The sequence below is a fragment of the Mandrillus leucophaeus genome, unplaced genomic scaffold (assembly GCF_000951045.1).
Source record: "Mandrillus leucophaeus isolate KB7577 unplaced genomic scaffold, Mleu.le_1.0 Scaffold800, whole genome shotgun sequence".
Taxonomy (NCBI): Eukaryota; Metazoa; Chordata; class Mammalia; order Primates; family Cercopithecidae; genus Mandrillus; species Mandrillus leucophaeus.
Window position 1 is genome coordinate 584,058 of NW_012108698.1, and position 14,610 is coordinate 598,667.

The following is a 14,610-nucleotide window of genomic DNA, read 5'->3' on the forward strand; positions in this document are numbered from 1 at the left end:
AAGACTGAGCCATTTGTTCAATCTTGTGAATTCCTGTTCAGCAAGTTATCTCCTTGAAAGAAGTTCCTTAAGATATAAATTGAGTTTAGTTGGTTAGAGATGGTGGAGTCAGCTATGAATCCTGGCAGCTGAGTCCCTGGATGCTGGCTGTGCCAGGGTCAGCTGCATGTAGGCACTCTTGGAGTGCCTAGTTGTTCCTTTGACCATTTTGATTATTTTTTTCAACCAGTTCATCTAGAAAATCCAATTGACAGAAACTGATTCTAGCAGGGGGGGCACTGTCACAGAGACAGATTAGTGCATGGACCACTTCAAAGCAGCCGCTTCCCAGAAGCAGCTGAGTAGAAGTAAGGTCTTTCCAGGGAAAACCACAGGCTTATTTGCCTTCCTATTCTCCAGAATTGCCAGAAAATTATTTTAAACATGATGACCACTTACAAAAATTGTCCTCCAGTGGGCTACAGAGCAAATCCCAGTAATCTTTATCACACAGATTACTTCTTCTGACCACAATGCGTTTATTAGAAATAGATAGGAGAGACTCATGTAGTTGTAAATTGAAAAACGCTTTTCATGAACTCATCTCTCAAAGAAGAAATTATGATGGAAATTAGGATGTATTTACAACTAAATGAGAATAAACGTGGTACTAGATCAATGTTTGTGAGATGCAGTTAAAGTGGTACTTAGACATTATTAGCCCTAAATTCCCTATAATTCTGTATAAAGCAGAATACTAGACAGTAGAAAAAAATGAGAGAATGAGGGCTACTATTAGGAAATTTATAGCTCTCATATTAAAAAATAGAGTGAAAAAGAATTAGGTAAACATCTAGCTTAAAAAGTAAAGAAGACCGGGCATGGTGGCTCACGCTTGTAATCCCAGCACTTCGGGAGGCTAAGGTGGGCAGATCACCTGAGGTCGGGAGTTCGAGACCAGCCTGACCAACATGGAGAAACCCCGTCTCTACTAAAAATACAAAATTAGCCAGGCATGGTGGCACCTGCCTGTAATTCCAGCTGCTCGGGAGGCTGAGGCAGGAGAATCACTTGAACCCGGGAGGCGGAGGTTGCGGTGAACCGAGATTATGTCCTTGCACTCCAGCCTGGGCAACAAGAGCGAAACTCTGTCTCAAAAAAAAAAATAAAGAAAAACTGCTTATGAAGTAATCTTAAAAAACAGGTTTTTTCCAACCTCAATCTGATCAAGACTTTAGATTTCTTTGGGAAGCCAAGGTGAGAGGATTGCTTGAGGCCAGGAATTTGAGACCAGCCTGGGCAACAGAGCGAGACCTCATAACCTAACGTTATGCCAATAAATGTAAAAACTTAAATAAAGTGGAATGTCCTGTAAAAACTGAATCAAGAATAAATAGAAAACCTGAATACAGCTATCACCAAAAAGAAGGACTATACTGAAATAGTGACTATGACTATGCTCATTGATGAGAATTCACAGTATCAAAAAATTGGCATGTCCTTAAGCTAATCATTCTCAACAGAATTTTTTGTAAGATTTGATAAACTGATTCTAAAACCTATATGGAAAAGCAGTCAAAATATACTCATACTTTATGTACAACCCCGAGATTTCATCCCTTAGATATATACTCTAGAGATTCTCATAAATATACAGGTTGTATTTAGAACTAAATGATACTAAAAATAGTACACATATCAATACTTGTCTAGACTATTGAATAAGACTATATGTAGTAAGATACCACTTATGTGAAGTATAAAATATGCAAAATAGAAATTTCACCATGGCATACCGTGGCCAGGGCCAGAAAGTACAGAAGGTTATGGTGCAGCCCATCAACCTCATCTTCAGAAGCTTACAAAATAGATCGCAGATTCAGGTGTGGCTCTATGAGCAAGTGAATATGTGGATAGAAGGCTGTATCATTGGTTTTGATGAGTATATGAACCTTGTATTAGATGATGCAGAAGAGATTCATTCTAAAACAAAGTCAAGAAAACAACTGGGTCGGATCATGCTGAAAGGAGATAATATTACTCTGCTACAAAGTGTCTCCAACTAGAAATGATCAATGAAGTAAGAAATTGTTGAGAAGAATACAGTTTGTTTTTAGATGTCCTTTGTCTAATATGAACATTTATTCATATTGTTTTGATTACCCTTGTGTTATACAAGATGGCAATAAATGCTGTGGGATTGTTTGTGTTAAAAAAATAAAAATAAATAAATAAATAAATAAAATATGCAAAATAATATTAACTATTGGTTATGAGTATATACACATACAATTATATAAAACTTGTATGGGAAAAATAAACCCCAAATTGAGAGTATTCACTACTCCTGGAGAGGGAAGAAAGAGGAGGGAAAGAATGAAGACTACAGGCTTCAACTGTGACATTCTTTTTCTTTATATAAAAAAAAAATTATATTAAATATATAAACCATATTGCTAAAACCATTCTTCTCTTATAGGTCTCTTCCAGCCGACCAGACCTTTCTGGCTTTGATGAAGATGATAAGGTATGCACCTATGGGCATGGCTGGGTTTTCAGCAGAATCTCAGTCTGGAAAGCTGTGGGATCTTGGTGTGTTTAAAATCTCTGGGCCTTACCTGGTTGATCCTGTCATTTAAAAAAAAAAAAGAAAGAAAGAAAAAGAAAAATCTCTGGGCTTCCCATCTTAATTGTAAGCAAATAACTCTCTCCACAACTCCATTCCCAGGTTCAAATACTTGATGTGGTATTGCTATGCACTTTTTTTTTTTTTTTGAGACAGAGTTTCACTCTTCTTGCCCAGGCTGGAGTGCAGTGGCACGATTTTGGCTCACTGTAACTTCCGCCTCCCTGGTTCAAGTGGTTCTCCTGCCTCAGCCTCCCAAGTAGCTGGGATTATAGTGGTTTGCCACCACACCTGGCTAATTTTGTATTTTTAGTAGAGATGGGGTTTCGCCATGTTGGCCAGGCTGGTCTCGAACTTCTGACCTCAGGTGATTGATGCGCCTTGGCCTCCCAAAGTGTTGGGATTACAGGCGTGAGCCACCATGCCCAGCTAATTGCTACGCGCTTTTAGTATTACATTGTTACTTACCATGATAAGTTCCATACCAGGACAGTACCACACATAATTGAATAAATATCTGTGTGTTTGTGGGTTTAACTCTAAATGATTGGAGAAGGTGTTACATCCACCATAGCATAATCAAAATTATTTCAAATGGATAAAACGAGATTTAAAATTAAGGACAGATTGCAACATTATCTTATTCAACAAATATTTCTTGAATGCATATTATATATGAGTTACTGTGCTAGAGACTAGATCCAAAAGGTATAAGCACAGATTTATGTCCTTAAGAAGTTTAAAATTTAGTCCTCAGAGGCAATCAACTTCTGAGAAGTTGAAATAAGATTAAGTAAGCTCGTATGATATGCCAGAGTTTTCTCTATTTTGTATATCAGTACTTTATGCCTATTTGAAACTTCTAAATCTCAAATATAGGTAGAGTAACCACACTGCCAAATTTGCCTTGGACAGTCCCAGCTGTGCCTGCTACCTAGGCAGAATTACTGATGGAACAGTGGTCCTCTGAGAGTGTTTCAATTTGGTCATTAAATTACCAAGTCACTCTGGATATATGCCACATTGCTCAAAGTGACTACCTTTGGGGAGGAAGGAAGATGAATGGGACCAAAAGATTACACTACATTTGTAATAATTTTATTAAACCTTTGAGCAAATATAATAAAATATTAACGTTTACTCACTCTGGGTATACCTTGGGTATGACAGTATTTTTAACAATATTCAGCCCTTTTCTGTATATTTGACATATTTCATAATAAAAATAAGAGCATATACTGCCATTAAAAAAAATAGAAGAAACTCCAACCTGGGCTTTGTTTCTCATTTTAGAATGACTCAATTACAGTTAACTCGTATTTTTACCTTGTAGGGTTGGCCAGAGAACCAGCTGGACATGTCTGACTACAGCTCCAGTTACCAAGATGTAGCATGTTATGGAACTTTACCCAGGGATTCTCCTCGAAGGAATAAAGAAGGCAGTGGTGAGATTATTTTGCAGTGATATTTCTTTGTAGTTACTTAGAAAAAGTGTGAAAAAATGTCTTTCATTAATGGCATATAATAAGGTATGGAGCTGATATTCTAGTTAACTAAATGATTCAAAACTGTCTTACTGAATGGAACATATCACGTTCACTTATTTATTTTTGTTTTGTATGCAACATATCACTCAAATAGGCTTTTTGTATATCACTTTAGAACTTCCAAATCATTTTTCATATATCATTTCCTGACTTTGAAGTCGTTTTGAGACACACGCAAATCCTATTATTTTCTACCAGAAGAATATCCAGCTTTGTCATGTTTGTGTACTGAAAGGAATTTTTAAAAGAACATAACTTTGATTCATAAAGCAGTTTTCAAAAATGATACCCAAAATGAGTTTGATTCATGGTAACATTATTACCTAAATTATGTAGTCTACCAGTGCCTTAATGGGAACTGTATTCTTTGGCCATATGTATCAGTTCTGTTACCTTATACCTTATATCAGTAGGTAAAATATAAGGTGTATTCGCCATTATACTAGCAAATTGGAAAGGGAGGAAAGAGGCCAAAGAGATAAGAAATGATACAAGCAAGAAAGAATTGTCCTCTCTTAGTCATATAGAGCAGGGTGGCCCAATGGGGGAGAAAAAAGAGGCTCGCAAGAAAATTTACACAGTATTAATTCATTGAGTACTTATTGAGCCTCTACTTTCTGTCTTAAAATATAATTATGGAAATAAGATACACAGAAAATAAGATGTTAAATGATAAGGTGCCAAAATGAACATGCAGATAATAAGGGCTGTGAAAATTCAGAGAAATGGAAAATCAGCATGAGCTGAAATTGGTCTGGTTAGTGGTGCTTAAGCTGGATCTTGAAAAGAGTGAAGAAATTTGGTATCTCACCTTGTTCACACACACTAGCACTTTAGTAACTCTTGGTGACTTCACAGATTTATCTCTATTCTTGCCTACATCTGTTCCATAGTTTTTTGGGTTTTTTTGTTTGTTTTTTTTTTTGGTTTTTTGTTTTTGTTTTTAGACAGGGTCTCTCTCTCTCTTGCCCAGTCTGGAGTGCAGTGGCACCGCTATAACTCACTGCAGCCTCAACCCCTGGGGCTCAAGCGATCTTCTCGCCTCAGCCTCCTGAGTAGCAAGTCCAGCAGGTGCACGCCACCATGCCTGGCTATCTGTTTATTTATTTTTTTACAGACTGGTCTCCCTATGTTGCACAGGGTGGGCGTACCTCTGTTTTAATGTTTAGCCAAATATTAGCCTATGAATTTCATTGTTCTCCTAGATATTCCCATGACTGGGTCATTGCCTCATTTCCTATGTTTTGCTTAAAAAGTATTCAGTATCTGTAACCTCATAACTTCTCATCTTCCCCAGGTTGTACATCAGAGACTCCTCATGCCTTAACTGTCAGCCCTTTTAAAGCATTCTCTCCTCAGCCGCCAAAGTTTTTCAAGCCCCTGATGCCTGTAAAAGAGGAGCATAAGAGAAGGATAGCCCTTGAAGCACGGCCTCTTCTAAGCCAGGAGGTAAATGCTTGACTTGTCTGTACTATGCAGAATAGAGCAGAGTTGTGTCGCCTGTGAAGCAGCAGTGTGCCTTAACAAGCTGAGTGCTGCACGTAGACATGCATGGTCATCACTCCATGGATCCCGTTCTGGAATTCCTCTTTCTCAAGCATGCAGAGTCATGGTAGAATCTCTTGTTTGTTATTGCTGCTTTGGTTTTATTTCTTTGTGTTTATGGCTTTTCAAAGTATTTTTTTATGTTTCAAGTGAGAAAGATGTTTTCTAGGTGTTTCGAAAAGATTAAAGGCCTTTTTTAAAAGTATTTTTCTTTTTTGTCTTTTTGGGATTTCTAATTTTGTTTTTTATAGAGATAGGGTCTTGCTATGTTGCCCAGGCTGGTCTTAAACTCCTGGCCTCAAGTGATCCTTTTGCCCCAGTCTCCCAAGGCACTGGGATTACAGGCGTGAGCCATTGTACCTGGTCAAAAGGCTGTTTTTTTAAAATAAGACTAATTATGCTTTTTGCCACAGAATCTGTTTATTCCTGTCATATTTCTCCAGTAGTTTAACTCTGGCCTGCAGAATTGGCTGCTGCATTACTCACATGTAATAAGAGTGTTAGCACTGCTTTTCTAACTTGCATGTACTTAATATGTATTTTGGCCGTTGTCGTCTTTGTGTGTGATGCATCTGTGTGTCTTAACCTTTGCAGAGCATGCCTCCACCTCAGGCACATAACCCTGGCTGCATTGTACCCTCAGGAAGCAATGGCAGCAGCATGCCAGTAGAACACAATAGCAAACGTGAGAAGAAGATTGTAAGTTCCGGAACCATTTCTGTCATATTGCCTGGTGGTGGGTTTAAGGCCCTTTCACAGACAATCATCCAAGTGCTAGAAAAAATTAAGTCTTTGTCTTAAAGAAAATAAAAGGTCTTTGTCTTAAAGAAAATAAAAATGTGACCATTGATAATGATATTTTGCATGGATGTGGCCATGACCTACAGTTTTATTTTATTTATTTATTTTTTGCTTAAGTTTGTTTAGAAAAAGGGAGAAAGGCACTTTTATTGCTTCTGCTGTTTATAAAAAGTGTAACAAAGAGATCTCTTTAACTAATACCGAAATCTTTCTAATGTGCCTATATATATTGCCCAGATTCTGAAGTTAATCTACCTAGAGGAATTGCACTTACTGGGAGTAAGTAATCATGCATTTAGCTGTGGATATGTTTGGAAGCTTTTTTATGTTGCCTGATGCTATTGCCAAGATAATTCTGTAGTTAGAGCTGCACTAAAGTCTATCATAATCACCCTTCATCATCTCACTGTCTAGGGTAGCCTTTGTTAATTAGCTGGCAAAATATATTCCAATACCTTGGTGCCAGCCTTGCATTCAGGATGGCTTATGTATATTTTGCCACAAGTAGGTTGAAACTCTACCTGCAAAACCTCATTCCTTAGCACTTGGTTTTAAAATTATAAATTTGAGATATTGTTTTAAAAACACTGCATACCTGGCACCTTAGGTTATAAATTATACCTCAATTTACAAAAAAAAAATAAAATAAAAAAATAAACCTGTTTATTCTCAAGCCTGGAAAGAATTCTCTCATTTTTTTTGTCTCAACTTTCACCCTCCTGTGGCTTCCTAGGGTTTGAAAAAGTAAAACCACCTCAGGGAGACAGGAGACTGCTTGATGTTTATGTCACATCTGATCGTCTCTATTGGGAAGAGTGTAGAGAGTCTCATTTCCCAGTGACACCCTGTCACACCCATTCCCAAGGCTCATTAATGTGAGATCCTTTAACAGTTCCTAACGCACACTGTGTGAGAACTAACTCACTGCAGCTGAATCCGGATGTGCAGTTGGCCACCCACCTGCATGCTTGGGGTGCGGGTGGATCTTCAGAAACAACCTTCTCCTTCCTAACGTGAAGAAAGAAGAAAAGCACCATTTTCCCTCCATTTCTTCATCTCTCTTCCCCTCCTCTGCCTTTGGTTTCTCCCTGTCCCTCTATCGCAATGCCCCGTCCTAGTTCTTCATGGAGAACAGTCTGCACATTAATAGCTGCTCCTTCATCTCTCCAAATCTTACTGAGCTGTTCCCTCACTTACCTGACCACCCCCTGCTCAATTAATAAGGGCTGCATTGTGGGCTAAAACGGCCAAATGACTAGTTTGTTCCCCTGCCAATTCTCTGGCTCTGTGTCTGATTGGATCTGGTTATTGGCATGCCACTTACCCCTGTGGTGCACAGCCACTCTATTTAAACCTATTGCAACAATACATTTTGGTACAACACCATCAAGAGACTGCTGGATGACCCTTCTGGACTGTTCAGCAGATAGTTTCACAGTTCACAGAGCTAGTTCATGTTTTCTTCAATTTCCCTTTGATATTTTAAAATAAAGCCCATCTCGGGGCTTTCAGCTAGCAGAGGGAAGGATGAAACCAGATTCCCTTGACCCAGGAAGTCTCGAGCAGCAGTTAGACTCTATGACTGAATGCACCGTGGAGTACAGTAAGGAGGATTTGATGGTGTTATTGTTCTTGCTGGAGTCTTACTTGAAAAAGCTGTCTCGACTCTCCATAGGAAACTGGCTTGCTGAGCACCCTGCACCCAAGAGGCATTTGGGCTCTTTAACTCATTCCAGATAGCAGTTTTTCAGGGTGTTTTGGTAGAGTTTAAGTGCATTGTTCGTTTGACCTGAGGTTCTTGTTTCTCCTTGGGAAACGTTAATTTTATTTTTTCTCTTATAAATGGGTATAAACTGTTTTCTTCCTTTGTGACTAATTCACGTTCTTTTCTCTTCCACTCTTTCACAGTCAGAGTGACTCAGTTCACACTGATGAAGAGAGTTTGAAATCATTCTTGAGAAGGACAGTATCAAGACATTGTTCCTGTTATTGTTTAACCCACCTAATTACCATAGTAACTTAGATGTACTTCATGTCTCGTATGACTAAGACAGAAGCAACAATATGCTTTTGGAGTCTTTTTAAGTCATAAAGCATAGAGAATAGCAGAAAGTCAGTGATTTTTTCCCAGTATCCACACGACCCTTCTATTAGGTCTTGCATAGATAGCATGTGGTTTATTCCTCTCGTTTACAGAAGAAGAAACAAAGGGTTATAATTGTTCAGCAACTTCCTTAAGGTCTCACAGTTTATGAGAGCATAAGACCAAAGAGCCCCATTCCTCAGCATAATTGAGGGGACTCCAGTGACTCCAGGTGCTTCCAAAAATAGTGCAGTTCCAGTATGCCCTGCAGCTGCTCTTCAAAGCGCTCACTCCTCAGTACCATGGACAGAAGTACTGGAGCCCTTGGCTGGTACAGTTCTGCAAGAGACCTCTGGTGAACAGCACGACATGATTATTATAGGAGTGGAAATTGCATTAATCAAGGAAATTCCTTACAAAGAGTCGCTGCTTTAATGTGGATTTCAATCCCTTTTTAAAATCAAGGTGTTTTCTCTATAGGTAAATATCAGCTGCATAAGTTAAATTGCAAAACTCAAATGAAGACTGTAGATATAGAGAAGCTTGAGAACTTGACTCCATGTACCACTTTAGATAGGCTTTTAATTATCTTTGTCCTTAAGACATTGTAGGAAGGTGCTTAGTTTATTCTTAAGATATAATGAGAAATGATGTTTCTGGTATAAAAAGTCTAAACCAAACTCCCTCAAAATACAAGTTCAAGCCAATTAAATCCTCCCTTAATTGGCAATAACTCTTTCAATCTCCTTTTAAGTATTGGAAAATGTTTAATCTCTACTAAGTTTTCCTTTTTCTGGAAGAAGCTGTCCCTACTGTTTTAGTCTTTCCTTCTGGGCTTTATGGGTTATTTTCCCCACTGTGAACTGCTCCCTATTTGAACTTCATCTCTTGGGGCTTTGTAGATTCTTAGTTTTATTAATGTCATTCTAATCCTTTAGGAATAATTTATTATCTTTGATAAATTTACAACTATTTCCACTCAATAAATTCATGATTACATATTTCATTCAGCAAAATTGTATTTTAGGATAACAGGCCTTTCCTTGGTCTCAAGAAGAAATAACTTCAAGCGTATAAAGGACTCCAGATTACTAATTCTCATTTTTAAATTTGATTTTCCTTGCAGTAAATAACTTTTTAGTAATTAATTATAGTAAATAGTAATTTAGTAATTAATTGCATCAGGTATGCTTGGACTTGGAGAATTGTGTTTCTTTGCCAGCTTAAATCAAAAGGAAATGGAATAGATACAAACACTTGAAATTTAATTTTGTGCCAGGTGCAGTGGCTCACACCTGTAATCCCAGCACTTTGGAAGGCCAAGGCAGGCAGATCGCCTGAGGTCAGGAGTTCGAGACCAGCCTGGCCAACATGGTGAAATTCGTCTCTACTAAAAATACAAACTTAGCCAGGCGTGGTGGCAGGCACCTGTAATCCCAGCTACTCGGGAGGCTGAGGCAGGAGAATCTAGAAAATATAGGCAAAGGCTACTGGTTCACACAATTCTGTTTAATCTTTGTTCCTTCACCAACATTCTCCCCAACCCTAGGAAAGAATGTTCCACCCCACTTTTTTGATAATGCTACTTAATTTAGAATGCAGATAAAGATAAGATGGGAAGAGATTAGTGTTGCCAAAAATTTTGTTTTGCCAGTTTCAAGAACTTTATCACTGATATTTGATATTCATCTTTGATTAACAGCTAAGGAATTAAGATCGCCAATTCCTTTACACATTTATTTTCAGTCACATATTTACAACTAAGTTATAAAAACTAAATTATTTTAAAAGCTGAGAAGCATTTAAAAGAGTATTAAACTTTTTTTGAGGTATGTAGACTCTTGAGATGCAAAAGAAAATATTACTACTAATCTAAACAGATGAAATTTATGTTCATTTGTGAACACATATATGCCACGCCTTGAAGATATCGCCCTCCCCCCACACACCTTGATTAAAATGCAAATTTATGGGCCGGATACAGTGGCTCACACTTGTAATCCCAGCTACTCGGGAGGCAGAGATTGGAGGACTGCTTGAGCCCAGGAGTTTGAGGCTGCAGTGAGCTACAGTTGCATCACTGCACACTAACCTGAGTGACAGAGCGGGACCCCTGTCTGTAAATAAATAAATAAAAATAAATAAATCCTAGCCGGGCACTGTGGCTCACGCCTATAATCCCAGCACTTTGGGAGGCTGAGGCAGGTGGATCACCTGAGGTTGGGAGTTCGAGACCAGCCTGACCAACATGGAGAAACCTCGTCTCTACTAAAAATACAAAATTAGCCTAGCATGGTGGTGCATGCCTGTAATCACAGCTACTCAGGAGGCTGAGGCAGGAGAATCACTTGAACCTGGGAGGTGGAGGTTGCGGTGAGCTGAGATCACGCCATTGCACTCCAGCCTGGGCAACAAGAGTAAAACTCCGTCTCTAAATAAATAAATAAGTAAATAAGTAAATCTTAAAAATAAAATAGGTACATTAACAAAATGCAAACGTAATGAGTAAGGTTGATGTTTTGGTTCCAGGTCTTTACCTGCACCTAGTAGTTATAATTGTACAGATGCTTTAAACTGGATGACCAATGAAAGAAAGCTAACTGTTTTTGAGGTGTCTAAGTTTACCTGTGAATGAACTTTTTATCCATCCATGCAGAGTCCAGGATTGTTCTAAGAGCAAGCACGCAAAGTTGTAATTCTCTGGGGAGGGACCATGCCTTCTTTTGCTCACCATTGCTATTCCCAAGTCCTTAGGACAATGGCTGCCATGTAGTGGATGTTCAGTGTGTATTTGTTGAATGAAAGACACATTTCAAAAGCAATATTTGTGATTTCATTAGGTGCTTCGGAGATTAATTAGAAATGGCTAGAGAGTTTATCAGTTACTTTATTTGGACTTAAAATGCCCACATTTTTTCTACCAAATATAAAAGAGTCATTCATTTGAAGAGAGACTGGGGAATTGGTGACACCCACTTTTGCATATATTTACCAATTTTTATGAACAGGGTTTGAAAACTGTTTTACAAAGGAGATTTTCATTTAAACTTTACTATGCCTTTTTCACCTTCTAGCCAAACCCTCTACTCATACTTCTTAAAGATCCTAGAAGACGGTAGTTGTCAGATTGTTAGTATTTTATAGCCTTACAATATTTAGCATAATATAAGAATGACTGTTGAAATTGTGTTTTTTGCCCTTTTGCAGTTGGGTTCTTTGTTTTACTCCCTTTTCCCCCGTAAAATAGCTGAGAAACTTTTTACAAATTACCTTAACTACCTGCACTTTGCTTCCCAAGGTGAAGATTCTAAAGACAAATGGAGTGGCTCTTCTCTGCTTCTGCCTGTTTCTCTGCTCATTTAATGAGAAAGAGAAAACATCACAACTAAAAACTAATTTTGAATAACTAATAAAATGTCCACTGCATTTCAGTTCCATTTTTTCTCTTAAACCAGGGAAGGAATGATTTCTAACTGGTACTGAGTGAGCCTTTAAGAACTAAATCCCATTCATATTAGATGGTAAGGGGGTTATACTCACAGGTCTCTGAGAATACTGATATACCTAGGTCTGCAATAGGTGACAAGATCTGGCCAAATTTGGAAAGACAAAAAGAAAACACTGAACACCATGTGAATGTGAATGCCTTTAACAACCAAGTATTTAAAACTTACCTCAACAGTACAGTTGCTACAAGGAGCTAATGACTGACTTTTGCTTCACTTCTATAGGACTCTGAGGAGGAAGAAAATGAGCTGGAAGCTATTAATAGGAAGCTAATAAGTTCACAGCCTTATGTACCTGTGGAGTTTGCTGACTTCAGTGTTTACAATGCCAGCTTGGAGAACAGGGAATGGTTTTCCTCTAAAGTAGATCTGTCAAACTCACGGGTCTTGGAGAAAGAAGTGTCCCGTAGCCCTACCACCAGCAGTATTACCAGTGGCTACTTTTCCCACAGTGCCTCCAATGCCACCCTGTCTGACATGGTGGTCCCTTCTAGTGACAGCTCAGACCAGCTGGCCATTCAGACAAAGGATGCAGACTCCACCGAGCACTCCACACCATCGCTTGTGCATGATTTCAGGCCATCCTCAAACAAAGAGTTGACAGAAGTCGAAAAAGGCTTGGTAAAGGACAAGATAATTATGGTGCCACTCAAGGAAAACAGTGCCTTAGTCAAAGGAAGCCCATCATCCCAGAGCATCCCTGAGAAAAACTCCAAATCACTGTGCAGGACTGGCTCATGTTCAGAACTAGATGGCTCAGTTCAGAACTGCCCCAGCAAAATTAGCCAGCCAGCCAGGGGATTCTGCCCCAGGGAGGTGACGGTAGAACACACCACCAGCATCCTTGAAGACCATTCTTTCACAGAATTTATGGGAGTGTCAGAGGGAAAAGATTTTGATGGTTTGACAGATTCTTCTGCTGGAGAGCTTTCCAGTAGGAGGAACCTACCAAATAAAACAGGCAGCAAGACTGTCTCCGATGGGCTCCACCACCCCAGCCAGCTGCATTCCAAGTTAGAGAATGACCAGGTAATAATTCCAGAGGCAGCCCTTTGGGTTATGTGCTGTCGATGAGTATGTCTAACTGTATGCCAACCCCAGAGGCCCTTCACCACAGCAACTTGGTAGGAAAGATTCATCCAGATGTTTCTGACAGCAAAGATGAGCCCACAAAGAAGCAGGCTCACTTCCTGCACAGCTGTCTCTGTCGGAGAGCAAGTCTGTTTTGGGAACTAGAATGCAACTGTGAAATTATAGGACCAGTGGATTTTCTTTACCTGGTATATGGGTTGGTATTGAATTAAGTGTTAAGATGGATAAGGATCAATCTCATATTCGTTCCCTGAGATGTTCAGTTACCAGCTTTCCCAAAGTATTCTGGTAGCATCTACCATATTTCATCAGATCTGTGATTCCTTTGATTGTTATATGATCCATTATTTTTTGTATCATTAAGAAAAAATACTGCCAGGTAAACTTTATCATATCAACAGTTGTAAGACATCCCAATTTCAGAGATGGTAAAATGTGGAAAGAAAAACATATATATCATAGAATTGGAAAAAGACAGTCGTTTGGTGCCCATAGGTGAAAAGTGCTTTGGGGTGGTATAGGCAAATTCCACCAGCAGTTGAAGTTTGGACATTGGAAGTAACTCAGGTTAGTTTATAATATTGGTTAATTTTCTCTTTTTTTTTTGGAGATGGAGTATCGCTTTCACTGTGTCACCCAGGCTGCAGTGCAGTGACACGATCTTGGCTCCTTGCGACCTCCACCTCCCTGGCTCAAGTAATCCTCCTGCCTCAGCCTCCTATGTAGCTGGGACTACAGGCACGTGCCAGCACACCTGGCTAATTTTTTTGTATTTTCACCATGTTGGCCAGGCTGGTCTCAAACTTCTGACGTCAGGTGATCCATCTGCCTTGGCCTCCCACAGTGCTGGGATTACAGGCGTGAGCCACTGTGCCTGATCAATATTGGTTAATTTTCATATGAGAACAAAATGAGCTTTTGCCACTATTCCTAAGGAAAATCACAAATTACATAAATAAGAGATATTCTGCTTCTGAGTATTCTGCTCTGAAGTGCCACCATTGATTCGCCTTCACATTCATTTGTTTGGTCCCCCAACTGTAAAAGGTATGGGAGAGTCATGGTTTAGCAAAATAAAGAACTGACAGAGCTAGAAAGAGGCTTGGTAAAAGTAAGATAATCATGGTGCTACTCTATCCCTTTGTTTTGCTAAGCAAGTTATTCCATTGATGTGGCTTTTTGTCCCAACGCTTTTGCCCCTGCTTTCCATACCAGCCCTTAAAATTTCAGTGTATGGTCATTTATACAGCATACTCATTACTGAACTGCCAAAACCTAAACAGTCATCTCTGACAAGAAGAAAAAGACTTCCTTTCCTGACATAAGAATAATAATGGGCACTCACCACTGTTCTTGCAAGCAATACATGCATTTGTTTAGGTCTTCAACTTTCTTTACCTGGACTAAAGCAGAAGCTGCACGGCCGGTATA

The 14,610-nt window shown here is 39.1% G+C and overlaps 1 protein-coding gene and 1 pseudogene across 2 annotated transcripts in view; both read left to right on the top strand.

Moving 5' to 3' along the window:
• Positions 1-13,579, top strand: part of KIF13A (kinesin family member 13A) — a 256,044-nt gene extending 242,465 nt beyond the window's left edge. The window contains exons 35-39 of the mRNA XM_011967586.1: positions 2,459-2,506; positions 3,939-4,044; positions 5,450-5,601; positions 6,292-6,396; positions 12,313-13,579. Of these exons, the coding sequence (XP_011822976.1) occupies positions 2,459-2,506; positions 3,939-4,044; positions 5,450-5,601; positions 6,292-6,396; positions 12,313-13,161 (1,260 nt within the window). The 3' untranslated portion in view covers positions 13,162-13,579. The remainder of the gene's footprint in view (positions 1-2,458; positions 2,507-3,938; positions 4,045-5,449; positions 5,602-6,291; positions 6,397-12,312) is intronic.
• Positions 1,763-2,197, top strand: LOC105530177 (annotated as a pseudogene). Its single transcript, XR_001004605.1, has one exon. The product of XR_001004605.1 is annotated as a small nuclear ribonucleoprotein E pseudogene (transcript).
• Positions 13,580-14,610: the final 1,031 nt, after the last annotated feature.